Source organism: Diceros bicornis, chromosome 2 (genome assembly GCF_020826845.1).
Source record: "Diceros bicornis minor isolate mBicDic1 chromosome 2, mDicBic1.mat.cur, whole genome shotgun sequence".
Lineage (NCBI taxonomy): Eukaryota > Metazoa > Chordata > Mammalia > Perissodactyla > Rhinocerotidae > Diceros > Diceros bicornis.
Window position 1 is genome coordinate 44,047,084 of NC_080741.1, and position 21,764 is coordinate 44,068,847.

The 21,764-nt window shown below is 38.3% G+C and overlaps 1 protein-coding gene across 5 annotated transcripts in view; it reads right to left on the reverse strand.

Annotated features, from left to right (window-relative positions):
- The window catches only part of ULK4 (unc-51 like kinase 4), a 530,581-nt gene that overhangs the window by 455,067 nt on the left and 53,750 nt on the right, over positions 1-21,764 (reverse strand). For all 5 annotated transcript variants that reach the window (XM_058555650.1, XM_058555625.1, XM_058555632.1 and 2 more), the window contains exon 17: positions 21,406-21,484. In XM_058555650.1, coding sequence (XP_058411633.1) covers positions 21,406-21,484 — 79 coding nt within the window. The remainder of the gene's footprint in view (positions 1-21,405; positions 21,485-21,764) is intronic.

Sequence of the window (21,764 nt, forward strand, 5' to 3'; positions counted from 1 at the left end):
CAATAGGAGACTATTCACATTCAGCTGAGACCCCAAGGATGTATGAATAAGAAGTGAACCAGCCTGCAAAAGAGGATGATAAAGAATCTTGAGACTTTAGTACTGAACGAAGCAGTGGGAAAAAATCTTCCCTGAGAATGAAACTAGGTCTCCAAAAGCAAGTCTGCAGCTCACATTCACATTGTCTCTCACCTGGCAAACCAGAGATTCAAGCCTGTGGGAGTTGACTAGGCTGACCAAAGGAAATATGGCCTTAATGATGGTCAAACACTAACGGGGTCAAAATGCTAGATTTCCCCAGCATACTGTAGAGCAGTGGTTCTCAAATTTCAGTGTGCTTCATAATCACTGAAGAATTTGTAAAAACACAGATTGCTGGGCTCCACCCTCAGAGTTTCTCATTCAGCAGGTCTGGTGTGGGACCCGAGAATTTGCATGTCTAACGTGTATATCAAACAAGTTGCCAAGTGATGCTGAAGGTCTAGGACAACACTGAAATCACTACTCTGGGACTCAATATTGTCTACACATTGGAATCACCTGAGTAGCCTTAGAAACTACAGATACCAGTATCCACCCCCAGAGATTCTGGTTTAATTGGACTGGGATATAGCCTGGACATCAGAATTTTAAAGCTTCCAGGAATTCTAAGGTTGAGAACCACTGCCACAGAGGACAGAGCCTGAAAGCTCAGGGAATTAGAAACACTGGAATGGTTCTACAAAGTACAATCTGCCCAGCCACCCCCTAAACCACCCCTCCCAGGTGGGCCTGAAAAACATGCCTTCGTGAGGGAGGCACCATCATCTTTGAGAAGCTCTAAGGTGGCTACCCTTTACAGGCCAAAAATGAGAGTGGAAAATACTGATGATGCAGTTGGGTTCTCTGATCACAATGGGAATAATTGGATTCAGCAACAGTAGAGACCAAGGCAGCACTTAACTGCAGACACAAGAGGGGCACAAGCGCCACAGTGAGTCACAGTGCAATTTGGTGATCAGAGTATTCTGACCCACTAGAATGGAGACGATGGTAAACTGACCATCAAATCAGCCTACTAAGTTGTCACTTGACATATAGTAAGAAAATTTCTACTGGGCAGAAACCTAACAAAAGTTCCCATATCAAGGATTCACAGCCTCTTAGCCAGATCCCACGTCCAAGCTGGTTCATGGACCCGGAGCTCCTCCGACTAAGCCAGAGGTCCCTTTAAAAGAGACCCCTACAAAGTGGCCACAGGTGAACGCAGTGAATCTTCCCCAACACTTTCCTTCCCCAGCTGTCCTCAGCCATTTACCATGTGACCAAGCACTGGGAAAAAGGAAATATATAGACCCTTTGAAGTTATTAGATACTAGCTCTGAACTTGGGCTGATCTGTGGAGACCTAAGATGCCACTGTACTCCAGTGGTCAGATTAGGAGCCTACCAAGGTCGGGTGCTACATGGAATCTTAGCCAAATCTATCTCGCATCTGTCCATTGGGCCCAGGGACCCATCCTTGGTTATTTTCCTAATCCTAGAACATACAATGAGAAAAGGTACACTTAGTAACTGGCAGGATTCCCACAATGGACCCCTGACCAGTGGATTGAGGACTATTTAGAATAGAAAATACCAAAGCAGAAGCCCCTGGAACTAGAACACCTATCCTGCCTGCCCACCCATGACAGTAAACCAAAGCAAACCATATCCACAGGGATCAATGACTAGGAATCATGCCACTAAAGACTTGAGAGGTGCAGGGACAGTGATTTCTACCACATCACCATTTAACTTGTCTGTTAGGTCAGTGCTGAAGCCACATGGGTCATGAAGAAGGACCTCAAATTATGGCAGATTTAATCAGGTGATGATGCCTATTGTAGCTGCAGTTTCAGATGTGGCATCTTTACTGAAGCAAATCAACACAACTCCTGGCACTGGTATGCTTTCTTTTCCATTCCAATCAGTAAATGACATCAGAAGCAGTTTCTACTTACTGAATTGCCCCTCTATCAAGTCTCCCACTGTGTCATAATACAGTCCAAAGGGACCCTGATCATCCTGATAATCTGTAGGACATCATACTGTTCCATTATGTTGATGACATTATGCTAACAGGACCTGGTGAGCAGCATTCTAATTTGCATGCCAGAGGACCGGAGAGAAATCCTGCAAAAGTTCACTGTCTATTACATTGGGGCATGTTATGCTATTCCTTCTAAAGTAAGAGAGAAATTGCTGCACCTTGCATTACCCACCAAGATAAGGAGGTCCAATGATTGGTGAGCCTATTTGGATTTTAGAGGCTCCAACCCATTTACTGATGATTGATAAGGCTGCCAATTTTGAGAACTGCTCAACAAAGAATTCTGCAGCAGGTCCAAGCTGAAGTGCAAGAGGCTCTGCCAGTTGGGTCTTAAGACGCAGCAGACCTAATGCTGTTGGAACTGACTGTGGCAGATAGGGATGCTGCATAAAGCCTGTGGCAAGCCCTAGTAGCAGAATCATAGCACAGACCCCTAGGATTTGGGAATAAGGCCTTGTCCTGCTGTCTGCCAACAACCATTCTCCATTTGAAAAGCAGCTCCTGGCTTACCACTGGGCCCTGGTTGAGTCTGAATGCCTGACCCTGGAATACTATGGGACCTGACCCGCCCATCATGAACTGGATGTTACCGTAAAATTAGTTACTCACAGGAGCATCTTATTTTAAAGTTGAAATGGTATGTACGAGCCCAAGCCAAGTAGATTCATTCACTCCATATGCAGGTGGCTCAGACTCCCATGATATCTGCTCCCACTGATCAGCTGCCTCTCCCTTCCTCAACCCACATCCATGACTTCCTAGGGAGTTCTATATTTCCTCTCTCTCAGAAGGCAAAAGCATAGAGCTGATTCACGTACGGATCTGCATGGTATTTAAGCATCAGCAGAAAGTGCATGGACACTTCACTGCAACCCCACTCAAAGGTGGCCCACAAAGACAATGGTGAAAGGAAATCCTCCAAGTGGGCAGAATTCTGGGCAATACATCTATAAACAGAGAGAGATGGACTAAGAAATGGATCTATACTAACTTAGAGGCAGTAGCTAATAGGCTGACCAGGAGGTCAAAAAACTTAGAGAGGACAAAACTATGTAAAAAAAATTAAAGTGTGAGGGACAGAGATATAGATGGAGCTCTTGGAATAGGAATAAAGGGTAAAGACATTCATAATCTATCCACATACATACCCACCAGAAGGCATCAACAGTCAGCTGGAAGAGCAGAACTATCCTGTGGATGTCAGTCAACATTTTTCACCAGTTACTCTGGTGCTTGCTCAATGAGCCTGTGTACAAACAATGCAGCATGGAGGCAAGGACGGAAGCTATGCATGGGCTCAACAACATGGACTTCCACTCATCAAGGCTGGCTTGGTTACTGTCACTGTTAAGTGCCCAGCCTGCCATAAACAAAGGCCAACACTGAGACTCATATAGCTCCGTTCCCTGGAGGAGCCAGCTGGCCACTCAATGGTAGGTTGATTACATTGGAACTCTCTGATCATGGAAGGGACAACATTTTGTCCTCACGAGGACAGATGGCAATTCCAGGTATGGATTAGCCAACCCGGCCCCCTGCATTTGTGCCAACTCCACCATCCATGGCACTGCCCCTTTTAATAAGCCTCCCAAATGTAGCTCCCTCTGGATTCCAGGAACCACACCCATCCCATCCCCCTTCTTCTCTTCAGACTGAGAGGTAAGAACAACTCCACTATTACTAACCCTGGGTAACTGCACTATCCCTTGTAGTTAATCATTCCTTTGTAAATAAACCATCTTTGGGCCGGCCCCGTGGCTTGGCGGTTGGGTGCGCGCGCTCCGCTGCTGGCAGCCCGGGTTCGGATCCCGGGCGCGCACCAACGCGCCGCTTCTCCGGCCGTGCTGGGGCCGTGTCCCACATGCAGCAGCTGGAAGGATGTGCGGCTGTGACATGCAACTATCTGCTGGGGCTTTGGGGAAAATAAATAAATAAATAAAATTATAAAAAATAAATAAATAAATAAACCATCTTTGAATTATCCCAATTCAAGTGTACCATGTGTTAAGTACTGTAAATTATAAAGTCCCCTTTGAAAAGCTTCACTTTCCAGTCTTTCTCTTATCAGCTTGGGAAACCAATTAATATTGGAAATGACAGCATCCATCCCGACAGCTGGATTCATCCTTTCCTTCTTGGAAAAGAAGAACATCAGAACACCATTATCATACACTTAGAATGACCAATGAATAAGTTGTCAGGTTTCATTTTGAGTAACAGCCTTTCAAGACTTCACAATTAGTTTTATACTTTTAATTTGAGTTAGTTTTACTGAAATTAAAAAAAAAAAAGAAAAGAAACTGTTGGAATCGGCAGAGACAGTGGATTCATATGTCATCTCAGTATCAGAGAATTAGCCTCTGAATTACGGTTCTTGACTACTCATCAAGCAACAATGTTCACCAAGGGCAACTGGGTGGCAGCGGCTAAGAGAAGGTGGTACGACGAAGAGATACCGGGAGCCTGCAGAGGCCTCAATGTAGAATCTACCCATGATGATGAGATGAGTAACGCTGTTCTAACAAATGTCTTTTTACCAATGTAGGGTTTGCTGCCAGGACTCTTAGCAGCCATACTGGAAAGAGATGCATACTCTCTCTCCACGCTTCTCTACTTCCCTCTGGCAACCACAAACGAAACCTGACAAAGATGGAGGGAGAGGCCATCCCAGGCAGAGGAAACCAAGCCAGACATATATATATATTCTAGGTTCTGTCAACTGTTGTGGCAAGTCCCCTTTTCTGTACCTCATGTAAGCATCTGCTGGGGTCAGAGGATATATATACATATCTATAAGGGTTAAGTGATATTTTTATTTGGGAAGAGTAAAACACAATCATGCTCAATACATAAATGTTTTTCTTAAGAAATCAAATTACCATTGTCCTTTATTAAAACTGAGTCTTTTAGGTGCTGGAATAATTTAAAAGTTATGGCACAAAGAACCTAATTCCAATACTGCAGTTTTGAGCTTGCTATATATAACTACTATTATTTACTTGTTACTATATTCTTGATTGTCGTCTCTTCAACACTCTTCAAATAGTAGAAATACAAAGGAAGCTCATTTTAAATTGCATTTTTCTGCCTCAGGGATCAGCTCTGATTAGTTGTGTTTTGAGCAATTCTTTCCATCACCAATTCTCTTTCCATGTTTCTTTCATCTAATAGAAAATTAAATGTGATGCTTTGCTAGGTTCCCAAGGATTACTAAATTATATCACATTCAAATATAGAAGCCGCACAACTGCTGCTCTAAAAATATTATAACAAAGGTACATTCACAGCCCAGGTAAAATGAGCATAAAAATTAGTCAGAGCAGAAAACACAGAAGCTAAGAATTGTTCTATAAGATGTCAGGTAAGAAATTAAATGAATCCTATCATTATAAGAAATTAAGAAGCATGTCTTTTAAGAATTCTTTGATGTGAGACGTTTAATTTGTATGTGAAACTGATTCAAATATGGCAATTCCCCAAATGATATGCACTTCAGTATCATAGCTTCATATAACAAATCTAGAATGTTTCACTTCAGTCTACACAAGACGTGAATATTATTCAACTCTCACTTTATCATTTTCAATAAATTTGTCTCTCATGCTGTCCAAAAAGTAACAGGAAAAGAAGTTTGTTTAGCAGGGAGGTACAAGGGCAAATTCACTGAAAATCCTAACAATATGGAGGATTACAAATGATATCAGCCTCAGCTCAGGGCTACAAACAAACCAGAAACGGTTATCAGTGTCTAATGTGAAAGATGACATCTCACAGCCTCTCAACACAAAAACCACTGAGAAGACTACACCGATGCAGCAGCAGGGTACAAAGCACTCTGCAGGGCTATTTAATAGCAATGAAAAGGGGCAAAATATAAACCCAACAAAGTAGAGGTGGTTTTTACAAGAAAGGACCTAGTGTCATTTTTTAAATTGCCATCAACAAGAAGATCCTGCTCAAATGCAGGTTTTAGAAAGAAAAGTATTAACAGAAACATGGTTAATTAATTTATTAAAAGTTCTTCCCACCAGCAACATTTCGGCAAGTGCTTTGTCTTGAGCCGTAACACATACACTGGCAAACACACGACATTGTTGTTAACCGAGTCCTTATGATGGGCCAAATTTAAATAGCACTTTATCTAAAGAAGAGATAGATCATTTTCTCTGAGATTCTGGTGGAAAATCAACATCTTTCTATGTTTCCTGTTGCCCTGCCAAGCAGCAAATGTAACCTTGAACCTAATTCAAAGTGTACTTTGAGGTGAGATGAGGCTCGTGTCCTTCTCACTCCTACAAGCACTCCCAAACCCTCTGTCTTGCAAAGAGACCTGTGATTTTGAGGCTTACACCATCACATTACACTCCTCTCCCCTCAGTGCTCTTGGCTACTGACCCCCTGCTCACTGTTCTTGCCCACCGAGGACACTGGCTCCTTGCCCACCACTTCCTTCCCACCTGTACTTCTGTCCTCACTTTCATCCACCTTCAACTTGAACATCCATGTGGAAGACACACCCAGCATCCTGACCACACAGTTCCTTGATCTCATCACTCAGTTCCTTGACCTGTTCCTCCACCCCACTTCAGCCATTCACCCAGAGTCACACCCAGTATCTCCAATACTTCTCAAACTCAAACACTCTCTAACCTCCACTCATATCTTTTCAAGTTTCCTTATTCAAAGCCCTTCAACAATAATTTTTCTTTAACTCAACAAGACTATCCAAGCCAATGAGCTTACCACCTCTCACAGCTTTTCTTTACTTGCTTTCCTACATAGACTAGGTTCTGGAATGTAAAACTCAAAACCACAGGGCCTTATGCAAGGAAGTGGCCATGCTCTCCCTCCAATAGATCAACTCCTCCCGTCACTGAAACCCAACTACCTTCTGGAGACCATCACACAACTAGACGGGTTGGTTTCTTTCACCTTAAATTCTTTATCACAAACTTGATTTCTGTGAACCCCATTCTCTTTCCCTCCTGAGCCAGCTTTCCCACTCTCTGAGATGACAGCTTCGTATCTTCTCCTCTACCTCAAATCTCCTTGGCACTCACTCCCCTCTTTCTGATGGTGACCTAGAGGTACTCTGTTGTCAGAGACATTAGATACAAGATCCCTCATCCTCCCACCACCAGATTTTACCCCCTACTCCATTTACATTTATTAATTCTTTCTTCCTGTTACAGTGGATTAAGTACCTCTTCTCTGATCTAAGGCCAATCACCTTGGGTCATTCCCCTCTATCCATCTTAAGGATTATATACCTCCAGTTAGCCACTCTCTAGCCTCTATCTTCAATGCTTCCCTCTGGATTGAATCGTTTTGATTAGCATTTAAATCTGCCTCACACTCATAGCTAAACTTCTTTATCTAGATACACATCCACCACTTGCTCGCCTCTGGTTTTCTATACAACCACTCCAGTCTGGCTTCTATAGCACATAAACTGCTCTTCATGAGTCACTAATAACCCTCATCCTGTGAAATCCAATAGAAATATCCATTGTGAACTTAACCTAACTCAAAGAAGCAATAAAAAAGATGACCATTTTCTCCTTCATGGCACATGGTTCTCTCTTCCCTTCCACTAAAGCAACTCTACTGAGTTTCTTTCTACTTCACCACCAGTCCTTTTCAGTCTCCTTTACTACTTCCTCTCTTTCTCTGTTTAGCATCCTTTGTTCATGAAGCTCCATGAGGACAAGGACAACGTCTGTTTTGCTCATCATTGTGTCTCCAGTGCCCACCCAATTACTTGGCTCAGAAAAAGTGCTTATTAAATATTTGTTGACTAGCTGTGAAAAAAATCAACCTAAACCCATACCTAACACCCTATACAAAATTAACTCAAAATGAATCATAGGCCTAAATATAAAATTTAAAACTGTAAAAATTTTAGAAAGAAACATAGCAGAAACTTTTTGCAACCTTGGGTTAAGCAAAGATTTTTTTTAGATAGGACATCAAAAGCATGACCCATAAAAGAAAAAAATTGATAAACTGGACTTTATAAAAATTAAGAATTTCTGCTTTTGGATGACACTACAAAGAGAATAAAACAACAAGCCACAGACTGGGAGAACATATTACAAACCATATTATCTGATAAAGGACTTATGTCCAGAATATATAAAGAACTCTCAGTTATAGATAGATATTTAGACAGACAGACAGATGGCTAAATAGTGATAGATAGATCAATAGATAGACAGATAAACAAATAGACAGAAAGATAGACAGACGGATTATAGGATGGCAGATAACACTCAAAGTTAGGTAATAAGAAAACAAACGATTTTAAGAAATCTTAGAGATAATGCTTTCCCCAAAATGAGTTGCTCTATACCCATCCAGTCTCATCTCTTTTGACCACATGCTTCCCAGGTGCAAAGTGACTTGGATTTTCACTGTTACACTTACATCATGAGACCTCTACTATGCTGTTATCACTCATGCTATGCTGTCTATCTTGCACTTTCTGAGAAAGCCAACTAAACTTGATGTTGAATGAATATAAATGTAAATTAATATATATTAATGTATATACCATTACATATGTATATACTAACAGATACGGGGTGAATTCACCAGTGAAGTCATCTAAGCCCAGAGCTGTTTTGGGAGAAGGTTTTTAACAATGTATTAACAGACACAGGGCTCTCCAAATTTTCCTGTCTTCTTTGATCAGTTCCAGAAAGCTGTATCATTCAGGCAACTTGTCTATTTCATTTAAGCTGTCAAGTATGTACGCATAAAGTTATTCAGAATATCCCCTTAGCACCTTTTAATAGATATTGGATTTATACTGTTGTTGTCCCTTTTAGTCCTGATATTGGTACTTTTTATTTTCTCTTTATTTACTTTTGATCAATCTGGCTAGAGGTTTAATAATTTTAAGTTATCAAAGGATGAACTATTGGTTTCACTAGTTTTTATCTATTGCTACTTTTCCAGTTCATTGATTTCAGTTTATTTTTATTATTTCCTTTATTTTAATTGCATTGAGTTTCATTTGCTCTCCTTTTTCTAGCTTCATAAACTGAAACTTAAAACATTCTTAATTTCTAAGATAGTGGTTCTCAAAGTATAGTCCCTTAACCACGATGAAAAAATCACACAGGAACTTTATTAGAAATGTAAATTACTATGCCCCACTCTAGACCTAATGAATGAGAAACTCTGGAGGTGAGATCCAACAATCTGCATTTTAACAAACCTCTCAGGTAATTCTGACACACACTAGAGTTTTGAGAACTACTGTTCTAATACGAGCATTTCAAGCTATGAAATATTTCCCTCTTACTCCCACTTTGGCAGCATCACAAAATTTTTGATGTGTTAGGTATCCCTTATCATTCAGTTTAAAATACTATCTAAATCCTCTTGAGAGTTCTTCATTGACACATGAGTTACTTAGAAGTATTTTGCTTAATTTTCAAACATTTGGGGAATTTTCTAGATTTCCTCTTGTTATCAATTTCTAATTTAATTCCATTGTGGTCAGAAAATATATTCTAAACTTTAATTTATTTTATTTAATTAATTAATTCAATTTATTTTAATTCTTTGTTATTCAGATATGTTTTGTAGCTGAGAATATAGTCTTAATGAATATTCTGTGTGTATTTAAATAAATGTGCCTTACAGTTGTTAGAATTAATGTTCTATAAATGTCAACTAGTTCAATTTCATTCATATCATCAAAATCTTATATGTTCTCCTTTTAGTGCAATATCAATTTTTCCTTCATCTATTTTAAAGTCCTGTTGGTGCATACAAATTAAGGATTGTTAATACTTTCTAATGAACTGAAACTTTCATTAGGAAATACTCCTCTTCATCTCTGGTAATACTCCCTTAATGTCTACTTTGTTATTAATTAATACAGCCACACAAGCGTTCTCATTATTAGTGTTTCCATGCTATATCTTTTTCTGTGTTTTTTAGCCTATCCTCTTGTTAGGATAACAGATAGCAAGTCCATCATCTTGCTGTCTGCTTTCTATTTGTCCCATTTGATCTTTATTCCTACTTTACCAACTTATTTTGGATTGAGTATTAATTTAGTATTCCATTTTATCTCTTCTACTGACTATTTAGCTATAGCTCTTTAATTTTTTTACTGGATATTCTTCAGGTTACAATAGCATCTGTAAGTTATCACAACTTACCTTAAATCAACACTACATGATTTCACATAGAATGCAAGAACACATACAACATATACATACAACATAAAATATAGAATCAGAGAGAAGAAATATTTGATGGGATAATTCTTGAAAATTTTCCAAAATTGATGATAGACATCAGCTCACATTTCCAAGAATTTTACTGAACTTCATCAAGATACATACAAAGAGGACTATATCCGGGCATATCATACTCCAACTGCTGAAAATCAAAAATAAAGAGAAAATCTTGAAAGCAATTAAAGAAATACTACATATTACATACCAGGGAACAATTATATGAATGAATGCCGACTTCTCATCAGAAACCATCAATAAGCCATAAGACATTGAAACAATATTTTTAAAGTGTTGAAAGAAAAAAGAAATTGCTATCCCAGAATTCTATATCTATGAAAATAGTTTCAAAAATAAAGGAGAAATAAAGAGAAAATGGACAAATTAGTCTCCAGAGAACTTAAGAAATGTTAAAGTAAATCTTTCAGGTTAAAGGGAAATGAATCTAGATGCAAAACTGGGTTTACAAAAATAAAGAAAGAATACTATAGTAGTAAATATGTTAGAGAATATAAAACACTTTTTCTTAATTATAGACTCACAGGGAGCAGCAAAAGTAGTACAGGGAGATCCCATACTCCCCTCCTCCAGTTTCCCACAATGGTAACATCTCACACCATCTCAAAACCAAAAATCTGACATTGGTACAACATGTGTGTATAGTTCTATATCATTTTATCATGTGTAGATTCATGTAACCACCATTGCAATCAAAACACAGAACTATTCCATTATCACAAAGATCTCCCTCACACACTCCCTTTATAGTGAAACTCTCCTTCTTCTCTCAAAATCCCTAACCCCTGGCAGCCACTAGTCTGTTTTCCAGTTCTATATTTCGTAATTTCAAGAATGATATATTAACATGGCTCAGCACAATGCCCTTGATATTCATCCAAATTGTTGTGTGTATCAATAGTGTATTCCTCTTTACTGCTAAGTACTATTACATAATAAAGATGTACCAATGTTTGTATAACAACTCACAAATTGAGGGACATTTTCGTATTTTCTATTTTTGGCTATTATATATAAAGCTGGTATGAACAGCCATGTATAAACTTTTGTATGAACACAAGATTTCATTTCTCTGAAAGAAAGCCCCAGAGTGAAATCACTGAGTCATATAGTAAGTGGATGTTTCATTTTTTACGAAACCACCAAAATGTTTTCAAGAGTGGATGTACCATTTTACACTCCCACCAACGATGTATAAAGATCCAGTTTCTCAGCATCTTTGCCAGCATTTGGTATTGTCACTATTTATTATGTTAATTGTTTTTATTAAGGGTATAGATGCAGTCTGAGTTTGCTTTTCTCTAATGAATAATAATGCTAAATATCTTTTCATGTACTTATTTGCTATTCATGTATCCTCTTTGGTGAAATGTCTCTCATGTCTTTCATCCATTTTCTAATTGGATTTCTTTTTTTTACTGTTGAAGTTTTGAGAGTTCTTCACTTAATCTAAATATGAGTCCTTTGTCAGATATGTAGTTTGCAAATATTTTCTCCCAGTGTGTAGTTTGCCTTTTCATCTTAATAGGGTCTCTGGCAAAGCAAAAATTTTTAATTTTGATGAAGTCCAATATATTGATTTTTTTTCTTTTATGGATCATGCTTGTGGTGTCAAGTCTAAGAAATCTTTGTCCAACCCAGGGTCACAAAGAGTTTCTCCTCTGAACACTGGAAAATACACACTAAAGACTCTGGATCTCTGGATAATCTTATTTTCCTCTAAAGAGTGCTGAGTTTTGTTCTTTCAAGCAGATAAAATATCAGCCAATCACCTCAATCCTGTGAAGGCAGTTTATAGGAAATTTAGGGACTAAAGGATCAAGTTTAACAATACCAAGAGAAAACAAGCAGATGAAGCCAGAATGTGGAACATTCTACAAGATAAGCGACTTGGACTCTTCAAGAAATCAATGTCATGGCGGGGTGGTGGGGGGGGGAGAATGGGGAGACAAATCTAGAAGAAATATTAGCAAAAACAATCCAATAGCCCATTATAAAAATATAATGTATCATGAGCCAAGTGGAGTTTCTTCTAAAAATGCAAGAGTAGTCTAATTTTGGGAATGCCATTAATATCATCCACCTATTAATAGAGATGGGGGAAAAACTGTATGATCATCTCCATAGCTGTCATATAACCAAATTCAACACCCATTTGTTAAAAATAAAGTAGAACTTGGTAAATACCCATTTAACAAGATTTTATACCAAAACCAAGTATGAAATTACAGAGACTACAGAGCACTGAAAATTCTCTTTTATTGATGGAAGGATTTTAAGTTTACACGACTTTTTTGGAAAACAGTTTAGATTACCCTCAAAAGTTGAACATAATGCATACCCTATGACCCACCAATTCTAACATCTAGGTTTACCTAACAGAAAGCTCATATAAGGGCATCAAAATGTATGTGCAAGAATTATTTACAATAGGCAGATAAATACGGAAGACAACCCACATGTCCATCACCAGTGGTGTGATATAATTATTTAATGAAAATGAACTACCGGGACCTAAAACAAGGATGAATTCCACAAACATAACATGGAAGAAAATAAGTCAGATACCAAAGAATACATGTCATATCATTCAATTTAAATAAAATTTGAAAGCGGGCAAAATAATGATAGTACTAAAAGTTATGGTAGTAGTCACCTTTAGAACAAAGGGAGAGACCAGAGATTGGGAGAGGGCACGGGGTGGGGTCTCCTGGTATGCTGGCAATGTTCTATTTCTTGACCCAGAGGCAGTTTCCTGGGTTTTCATTTTGTGACAATTCATTGAACATGACATTTATGTTTCATACACATTTCTGTATATTTGTAACTCTTCAAGAAAAAAGCATGACAATTTTTAAACCAAAAAAAAAGCACAGAGTAATCCCTAAATGCCTAATCCCTAAATATCCAACACAAACCGAAAAAACATAATTATATATCATATTGATGACAGAAGCCCAAAGTGAAGAACTATTTGAATTGACCTGAAAACTCAGTATTTTGATGGTACCTATCATCCAGTGAATTATATCACAAGGACCAAAAACAAAGGAAGTTTGTTTAAAATCTTAAACTTAAAAATCTTAAACTTAAAATAAAAATAAAAATCTTAAACTTCACTTTGTAGTTTTATCGTTAGTAATAATATTGGTATTATTTTTAAACTATTTATCCTAAACTATAGGTTAAAGCATACAAGTAATTATGTTAATGTCATTAGCAGCCAAGATTTTCTGCTTATGAGAAGAAAAATAAAAATTTTATAATTTTATTTATTTATTTTCCCCCAAAGCCCCACTAGATAGTTGTATGTCATAGCTGCACATCCTTCTAGTTGCTGTATGTGGGACGCGGCCTCAGCATGGCCAGAGAAGCGGTGCGTTGGTGCGCGCCCGGAATCCGAACCCCGGGCCGCCAGCAGCAGAGCGCGCGCACTTAACCGCTAAGCCACTGGGCCGGCCCGAAAAATGAAAATTTTAAATCAAAAAGGTAAAAACTCTAATTTTACATTTGAATTTGAAGTATCAGTATGAATGAACTTGTGATTTTTCGTCTTAAGAAATAATATTTCCTAACTCTAACCCTTGAAAAGTTCTAGAAGAAATGACAATCCCAGTGGCAATGAGCACCCCTACCCAGACTGTGTTCTCTAAGTATCATTCCCAACTAAAATTAAACAAGGTTCCTTCTAGAATTGACTTCAGAACTAGGGCTGGCTATTACCAAGATAAGCCTGTGAAATCTTGTTGACAGAAAGCAAGCAAGTCATCAGAGACAGTAATAGGGTCATGTTGAAAGGAGAGAGGAGTAAACTCAAAAAGGCTCCCATTGGACTGAAGTGGAACAATTTAAGCATCCAAAAGACTAATGACTGCAAAAGACTGAAATATGTAATTATAAATATATATAAATCCATAAGTCCTTAATAACACAAAAAAAATCTCATTGGACACTTATCAAGATTACTAAGGCACCAACTCATTATTCTGAAAATTCGTCTATAAAGGGAAACAGTCATTTATCCTGCCTGTGCTAAAGAAACTATATTTTAGGATAACCAATTAGTTGATATGGGAAAGTTTTCCTTTAAGAAAAACTCCCAGCTGTAAATGAAAAAGGAATTATAGAACGAGAAAATTGTTATTTTTGCAACCCTAAAGGACTAATGCATCTAATCAATGATCATCAATGGATGCTAAAACTATTAAGTAAAAGAGTGATGGGGAAGTTCATAACGATAAGGCTGACAACCCCTGAAGCCAGGGAGCATCGTAACTTTCCTCACAGTGAGGCTAGCAGACATTACATGCCTCTCCCTATGAGGCAATAGGAAATACACAGCACCAACTATAAAGAATTCCCACTCTCCCTCCATAAAACTGAACTTGAATCTAATCAAGGCTCTATATCTAACCAGCAGTGCACAGGGGATACAGGTGACCACGTTAAATGACACCAAAAGGGTAGAAGAAAATTTCTAACATATCAGCTTTGGCTAATACAAATGACAATTTTTCTTTAATAAATAAATGGCACTAAAAAATAATAGGGAAATGTTTGAAATTAAGAGATTTAAGAGTCACATTATCTAAACAGAATACAGGACCTTGATTTGATCCTGGCTCAAAGAAAAATTACAAGGTGATGTATATGAGACCATCAGGAAAATCGGAACACTGGGTCTTAGATGATATTGAGGAACTGCTGCTGATTTTCTTGGGTATGATAATGGTATTGTGATTATATTTTTAAAAATCCTTTTCTGTTAGATATATATACTGAAGTATTTATGAGTAAAATACAATCTCTGGATTTTTTTTTTAAATACTACAGCAAGGGGAGGGGGAGAGGAGAGAGAAGGAGGGAGGAAGAATGGGGGAAAAAGACGAGGGAAAAGGGAGAAGGAATGAGATGGGGAAGGTGAGAGAGAGAGAGAGATGACAGATTGGCAAAGTGCTGATAATTGTTGGAAGTGAGTAATATCTTATTATTTTAGTCTCTCTACTTTTATGTATGTTGAAATTTTCCATAATAAAAATATGTAATGAAAGGATCAAACTAGAATGTCTGATAATATTCCTTCCAGTTCTAAATTTTAGGGTTCTATATTCAATTTCCTAAAATGTATCCACTGCATGCTTAAGATGCTATATGTAGCATCATATCAGGATTATTTCTTAAAAATTATTACATATAAGAACCACAATGATTACAGGGTGGTAAATGTGTTATCTAGGAGGAAAAGCTTAAGAAGCTGTAGAAAAGATGAAGAATTTAATAAATGCTTCCAAACACATACAAGAGATCACGGCCAGCTCTTTTCTGTAGCCACTGATGATAGAAGATGAAAGAGACTTAAACTATATCATAAGGACAGTAAAATAGATTTTTCTCCATCTCTTATGTCTCTTTGTAACAAATTACACTGCCATACTTTCCTACCATTCTTTTAATCACTTATTAAATCCTTCAACATTGACTGATGCCTCAAATACACATGTTACTCTGCCGGCTAGGCACTGTGGGATACAAAGACGAATAACAAAATGAGGTTCTATGCCCTTAAAATGCCTATAGGATCTTCAACCACAATTTTTATTGTCCACTAGTAGTAAACCTACTGGAGAAATCAGAACTCATCTCACACTTGAAATTTTATTAACGACTTAGTGAAAAATTATCTACAAACACCCAGTTGTGAGTTTTACAGAAACCTGGTCTCGAGTTTTCAACCTCAGGTTCACCAATGGACTCCACAGGGTTCCCAAATCCCTTGAAATGACTCTGCATTTTTCTGGGGAAGACGTCACAGCTTTCATTAATCTTAAATGGTAATAATCTCCAATGGAATGGAATCACACTTCATGCAGCAGAAGCTCCAAAAAACAGGGAAAAGATTATACACAGTACCATATAGCTGCTAAGCCGGCTTCCTCCCGAAGTTAAAAGATAAATTCTTAACCTCGCAGAACTCTGCTTCCAGTGTTTGAGTGACCTCTAGTGGCTGCTCCAATTGTCACAACCAATTGCTCACAGCAGGAATTAAAGAACTAAAAAGTGTTGTAGGAAATAGAATAAAAGATGGCATCACAAAGGAGCACCTGGCACAGTTTCCAGTTATTCTGTAAACTCATTATCCAACAGAACTTAATTCACAATACAGTATGCTTAATTCAAAACAGTTTCCTAGATGGCTAAATACATACTATTACTTTTTTTTAATGAAATAAGTATGATTTTTCCCGAGTTTCACTTCAAACTAATAAAACATCGGCAAACACCCAGAAAGGGAACAGTGCAGGAACGAAGGACAGAAGAACCTCAGGAATTAACAACCACCCCTCCTCTCAATGGAGGCAGCATCAAGAATGCAATGTTTGACACAGGGCAACAGAAGCTAGGAAATACTTTGAGAACACAAGGTACCCAGTCTCTGAAGGGAGGCAAGCACTGGCCAAAGAACCCAACCTGAGTGAGCACAGGGACAAGAAGTGCCGGGCCAAACGCTCTTGGGGGCAGTAGCAGCAGCAACGGCAACTGCCAGGGGGGACCAGGCCACAGGCATGGAGCTGGGGTGAGCTGAGCACATCACCCAGGGTGACCCACAGGTCCCGGTTACTGCAGTTGCCTTCTGCCCAGACTCGAGGGAATTCCTTCAGCAGCAGGACATACTGTCTCCAGTCATAGGCAGGGGGGTCCCAAACACAAGGACCCCATAGAGGGTGTGGGCAGCCCCTCAGCTCCAGCCTTGACCACTGGCCTGTCTTCCCCAAACACTATACCACAGCACACCCCTCATCTCCAAACCTTCCATGACTTCTACTTACATAAACCTCTCCCCCATGATGTCTTATGACACCAAGGGGGAGCTGACCCTCTACAGAAGAATCATCACAGCCCCAGGACATTTCTGAATATATAGATCAGTCTTTCCCAGGAAATGTCCTACTCATGTCTAGGACAACTATCTATGACTATGAGATTCATTCAGGCTTGTTGCCCAATGCTGTAGTTCATTATTCGCAATGGTATTTAGTATTCCATTGTGTGAAGGTGACAGACTTTGTCCATTCTACTGTTGACAGACACACACATTATTTCAAATTTAGGGCTGTCACAAATAATGCTGGTAATATATATTCCTGTACATGTCATTTGGTACATGGGGTTATAGGGTAATGGATGCTGTATTACAGGGTAGAGATGTGCCCAGTTTTCAGCAATACTGCCAAGCAGTTTCCCAGAGCAGCTGTGCCCATTTACATTCCCATCACCAGTATTATGAGCATTCCGCTGCTCATTACTTGCACCAACATTTAGGATTGGGAGGCTTTTTAATTTTTGCTAATTTGGTAACTGTCTCTATATTTCATTTTGGTTTTGATTTGCATTTCTGTGCTGCCTCAGCACTTCTCATATTAAATATTAGAATTTAAATTGGCCAGACTTGCTTATTATTAAAGTTTCCCTTCAAATATCAGAGCAATCAGCAAATCTGTCAACACTCTTCAAAATCTATCCAGAAAGAAAGCATATATCCAGAATAAAATCATTTTTTACTATATCCACCACCACAAACCTGGTCCAAGTCACCATCACCCCTCATCTAACTACCACAGCCTCCTAAACTGGTCTCTCTGAGTCTACCTTGCGCCTATTCTTATAACAGACAGTGATCCTTTTCAAACATAAGCCACATCAAAGCACTCCTCTGCTCAAAATCCTCCAATGGCTTCCCAAATCATTCAGTATAAAATCCCAAGTTCTGACCATGGCTTACGACAAGGCTCCGGATAACCTGGCCCCTGGCTACCTCACTAACCACATCTCCTACTACTCTCCCTCTCGCTCAGTTCCAGCTATACTCACCTCCTTGTTCCTCAAAACGTGCAACCACTTTTCTATCTCCAGTCTTTTGCAAGCACTGTTCACCCTGTCTGGAACACTCTTCCTCCAGTTGAGGGAATTGTTGCCTCAATTCCTTCAGGGCTCTACTTGGATGTTCCTATCAAAGGCTTTTCCTCACCAACCTATCTAAAATAGTACCGCCACCACCTCATCATTCCCAAACCCCCCCATCCTACTTTAACTTTTCCATTGCATTTATCACCACCTAACATTTTATATATTTACTTATTATCGCTCTCCTCACACTAGAACACAAGCCCCATCAGAACAGGGATTTTTATCTACCTTGTTCAACATTGGACCCCCAGTATCTACACAGTAACTTGTATATACACAGGTTGACAAATATTTGTTAAATAAAGAATAAAAGATAACAATGCCAAGAATAAAACAGATTACCAATGTCAAGAATAAAATAGTATCTATGAACTTCTTCTAGAACTAGATAAGAACCTGCCTGGAGTGATGGTCTTACTGCACGTAACAGTGCTATGCCCACAATGATCAATAAACGTTCAATTAGTTAAAGAACAACAAGAACAATATTGTCTTTTCTTTTCCTATTCCCTTCTCCCTTGCCCTTTTAGATCTTCTAAAATAATGCAGAATTTACTTCCATGCTATTATTAATTATTTAACAGTATGTATATTCTTTTTCAAGAATCTATTACTTCCAGATTATACCTCACAACATTAACAGCTACAATTTAGACTTAAATTTTAAAGGATTCATTGTTTACATTTGTTTCTTTTTACAGTGCCTTAAAATTTGTTTTTTTTAGGTAGACACAAGTAGCTTACTCAAGTAAATTTTTTTAGAAATGCTGGTGAAATTCAGATTGAGTCTGTGAATTTCTGAAAATATCTTTCTTTTGTCCTCACAAGTAAGCAATATCATGGCTGTACAGGGGAATTTAAGGTCACGTGATCTTTTAAGTGTTGTTCCATTTCCACTGTTTTCTGTATCTTGTAGCCTTTAGTGTTACAAGTAAATTAAAAGCAAATCTAATTCACTTTTGTTTATAATCTGGTTTTTTGTTTTCTTTTTCTCTTTGAAATTACAAATTTCACCAAGATAGATCTAAATGTGCATCTTTTCTCAATGTTTTGTCTGACTTTGGTGAGACCTTTCATCTAAAGATTTGAGTCTTCGGCTCAGGGCAAAATTTTCTTCTATTATTTCTTTCACTTTTATTTCACTTCTGTTTGCTTTGATCTCTCCTTCTGGAAATCCCAGCATGTTTATCTTAAACAAGTGCTATCCAAGAGAAATACAATTCAAGCCACAAAGGTAATTTAAAATTTCCTAGTAGCAAGATTAAAAAATAAGAAGAAAAGTGAAATTAATTTTAGTAATATTTTATTTATCCAAATATATCCAAAATATTATAATTTGAAAATATAATCTATAAAAAAAAATTATAGTTGAGACACTTTGCATTGTTTTTTCTTTCATATTGAGTCTTCAAAATCTGGTATGTGTTCTGCACTTGCAGCTCATCTCAATTCAAACTAGCTGCTTTTGAAGGGCTCAGTAGCCACTTTTGGCTGATGGCTACCATACTGGACAGTGTAACAGATCTTCTGGAACTGTCTTCTATGCCTTCTTAGTTCGTAATTTTTATCCTTTCTCTTTTTCTTCTGAATCCTAAGAGAATTCATCCAACTGATCTTCAAATTCACTAACTCAGCTTCCTAAGGTACCCATCCTTCTTATTACTGCATCTGTTGAACATTTTAAGTCAATGGTCATTTTTTACACCTTCATAGGCTCTTTCTTCATGGCACACTGCTCGTGAGCAATGACTGCCTGTTCTGATTATTCAGCAATGTCCTCTAGAATCTCAGGACTTTGTCTTAGAATTTTCTCTCTCATCTCCCACAGTCACTCTATTTCATTGGATGCCTTTTGCTCTGAGTTCTCAGAAGACTTTGGACGACTCCACTTTGGAGCTCCTAAGCCTTCTCCTCTGCCTAATGATACTTCCCTATCTGCTTGGCTTTTAGGTAAAAATCTAGTTTATATATCTCTGATAGCCAAGTTGAGTACCATTAGTGATCACATAGGTCACAATTAATTTTTCTTGGTCTCAGAAAGAAGAAAGGAAAAGTTTAGACTTAGTAACATTTTCTTTGGTGGCTCAGAGACCTAACAGTTTGCAGGGAATGGGGATGGAATTATAAGCGGAGGAGATGCAGTAAGCTTAAATTAATCTTCCTTTATGTCCACCTAGACAGCCCAGGGCTAGCTGGGATACCATCCCAGCAACTGGCTACCATACTGGACAGCACAGATATAGAACATTTCCATCACTGCAGAAAGTTCTATTGGACAGTACTCAGCTAAACAATTCCTCTTAAAGCCCCAAATAACACACCACCAGGTTCTGGCTCTAAAAAATCCCCTCTTCTTACCACTTTCTCCTTCTTTCACGAGTTCTTACCCTTTCCTTTAAAAGCCTTGGTTCTTTTTACCTATTTTGACTCTCGACACTCTTAGTCCAAGGGACAAAAAATCTATTACCGATTAGGTGCGATACATATTTAACAGGATAGTTAGAAAGTAGTGTTTAGCATTCAAGGACACTCAAAAAGGCAGTACAATGGTAGCGTTCACTTCCTGGGACTTGGAATTACTAGGTAACTAAGAAAGGCTTCCCAGTGTCAGTATTTGAAAGAAATAATTGATACTTGAAAATACCTTTAGCGCATGCATGGCCATTAAATATTGGGATCATTGTCAGAAATAACTGACAAGTGGTGAGGATGAAAACACTAAACACAGGTGTAAAGGCAAAAAAATTTTAATTTGAATTATGAGCTGTGTTTCAACTAGAAAACACTGGTTATAATAAAATGCTGAGAAGGCTACAAGAAAACTAGTGAAACAAGCCTTATCCAAAAATTATTGCAATAATGATGAATGGAGCCCACAAGCCTTGTAACTGCACCATACCACCTTTAATAACAGAGTATGTCATAAACGAGTGGCTGTGTTTTAGCCTAAAGGTCTAATAAAGTTATTTTACAATAATTGCCACAATTCCACAAGGAAAACTTAAGTGAAGGTCGATGAAAGCTGCATGTTCTAAACTACAAAACCAAGAACAATCTTTTTTGTCATTCATAACATTTCAGTAATAAAAGAAATTACCTCAATAACAGGTGTATTTTCCTGGAGCTCAGTTGTGTGCGAGGCCAGTAAACCAATCACCCGAGCAATCTTGGCCCGTCTATAAAAGGAGAGAAAATAGGCTCTGAAGAGGAGTTGGGACCGAGGAAACCAACCCACTGATTACATTACCCAATTATAAGCATTAACATGAGATAAAAACGGGATGTGATGGAAGAGTATATGCCCACCCTATGTATATGGCCCTGAGAAACACTCCCTCGTGGACACGGGGAGACACGAACAGCAACGCCCTCTGCAGTATCATTAGTAATAGTAACAAAAATTGAACAAGTTGTGCTTTAATAGTAAAGTGGAAAATAAATTTTTAAAAGGCCCTC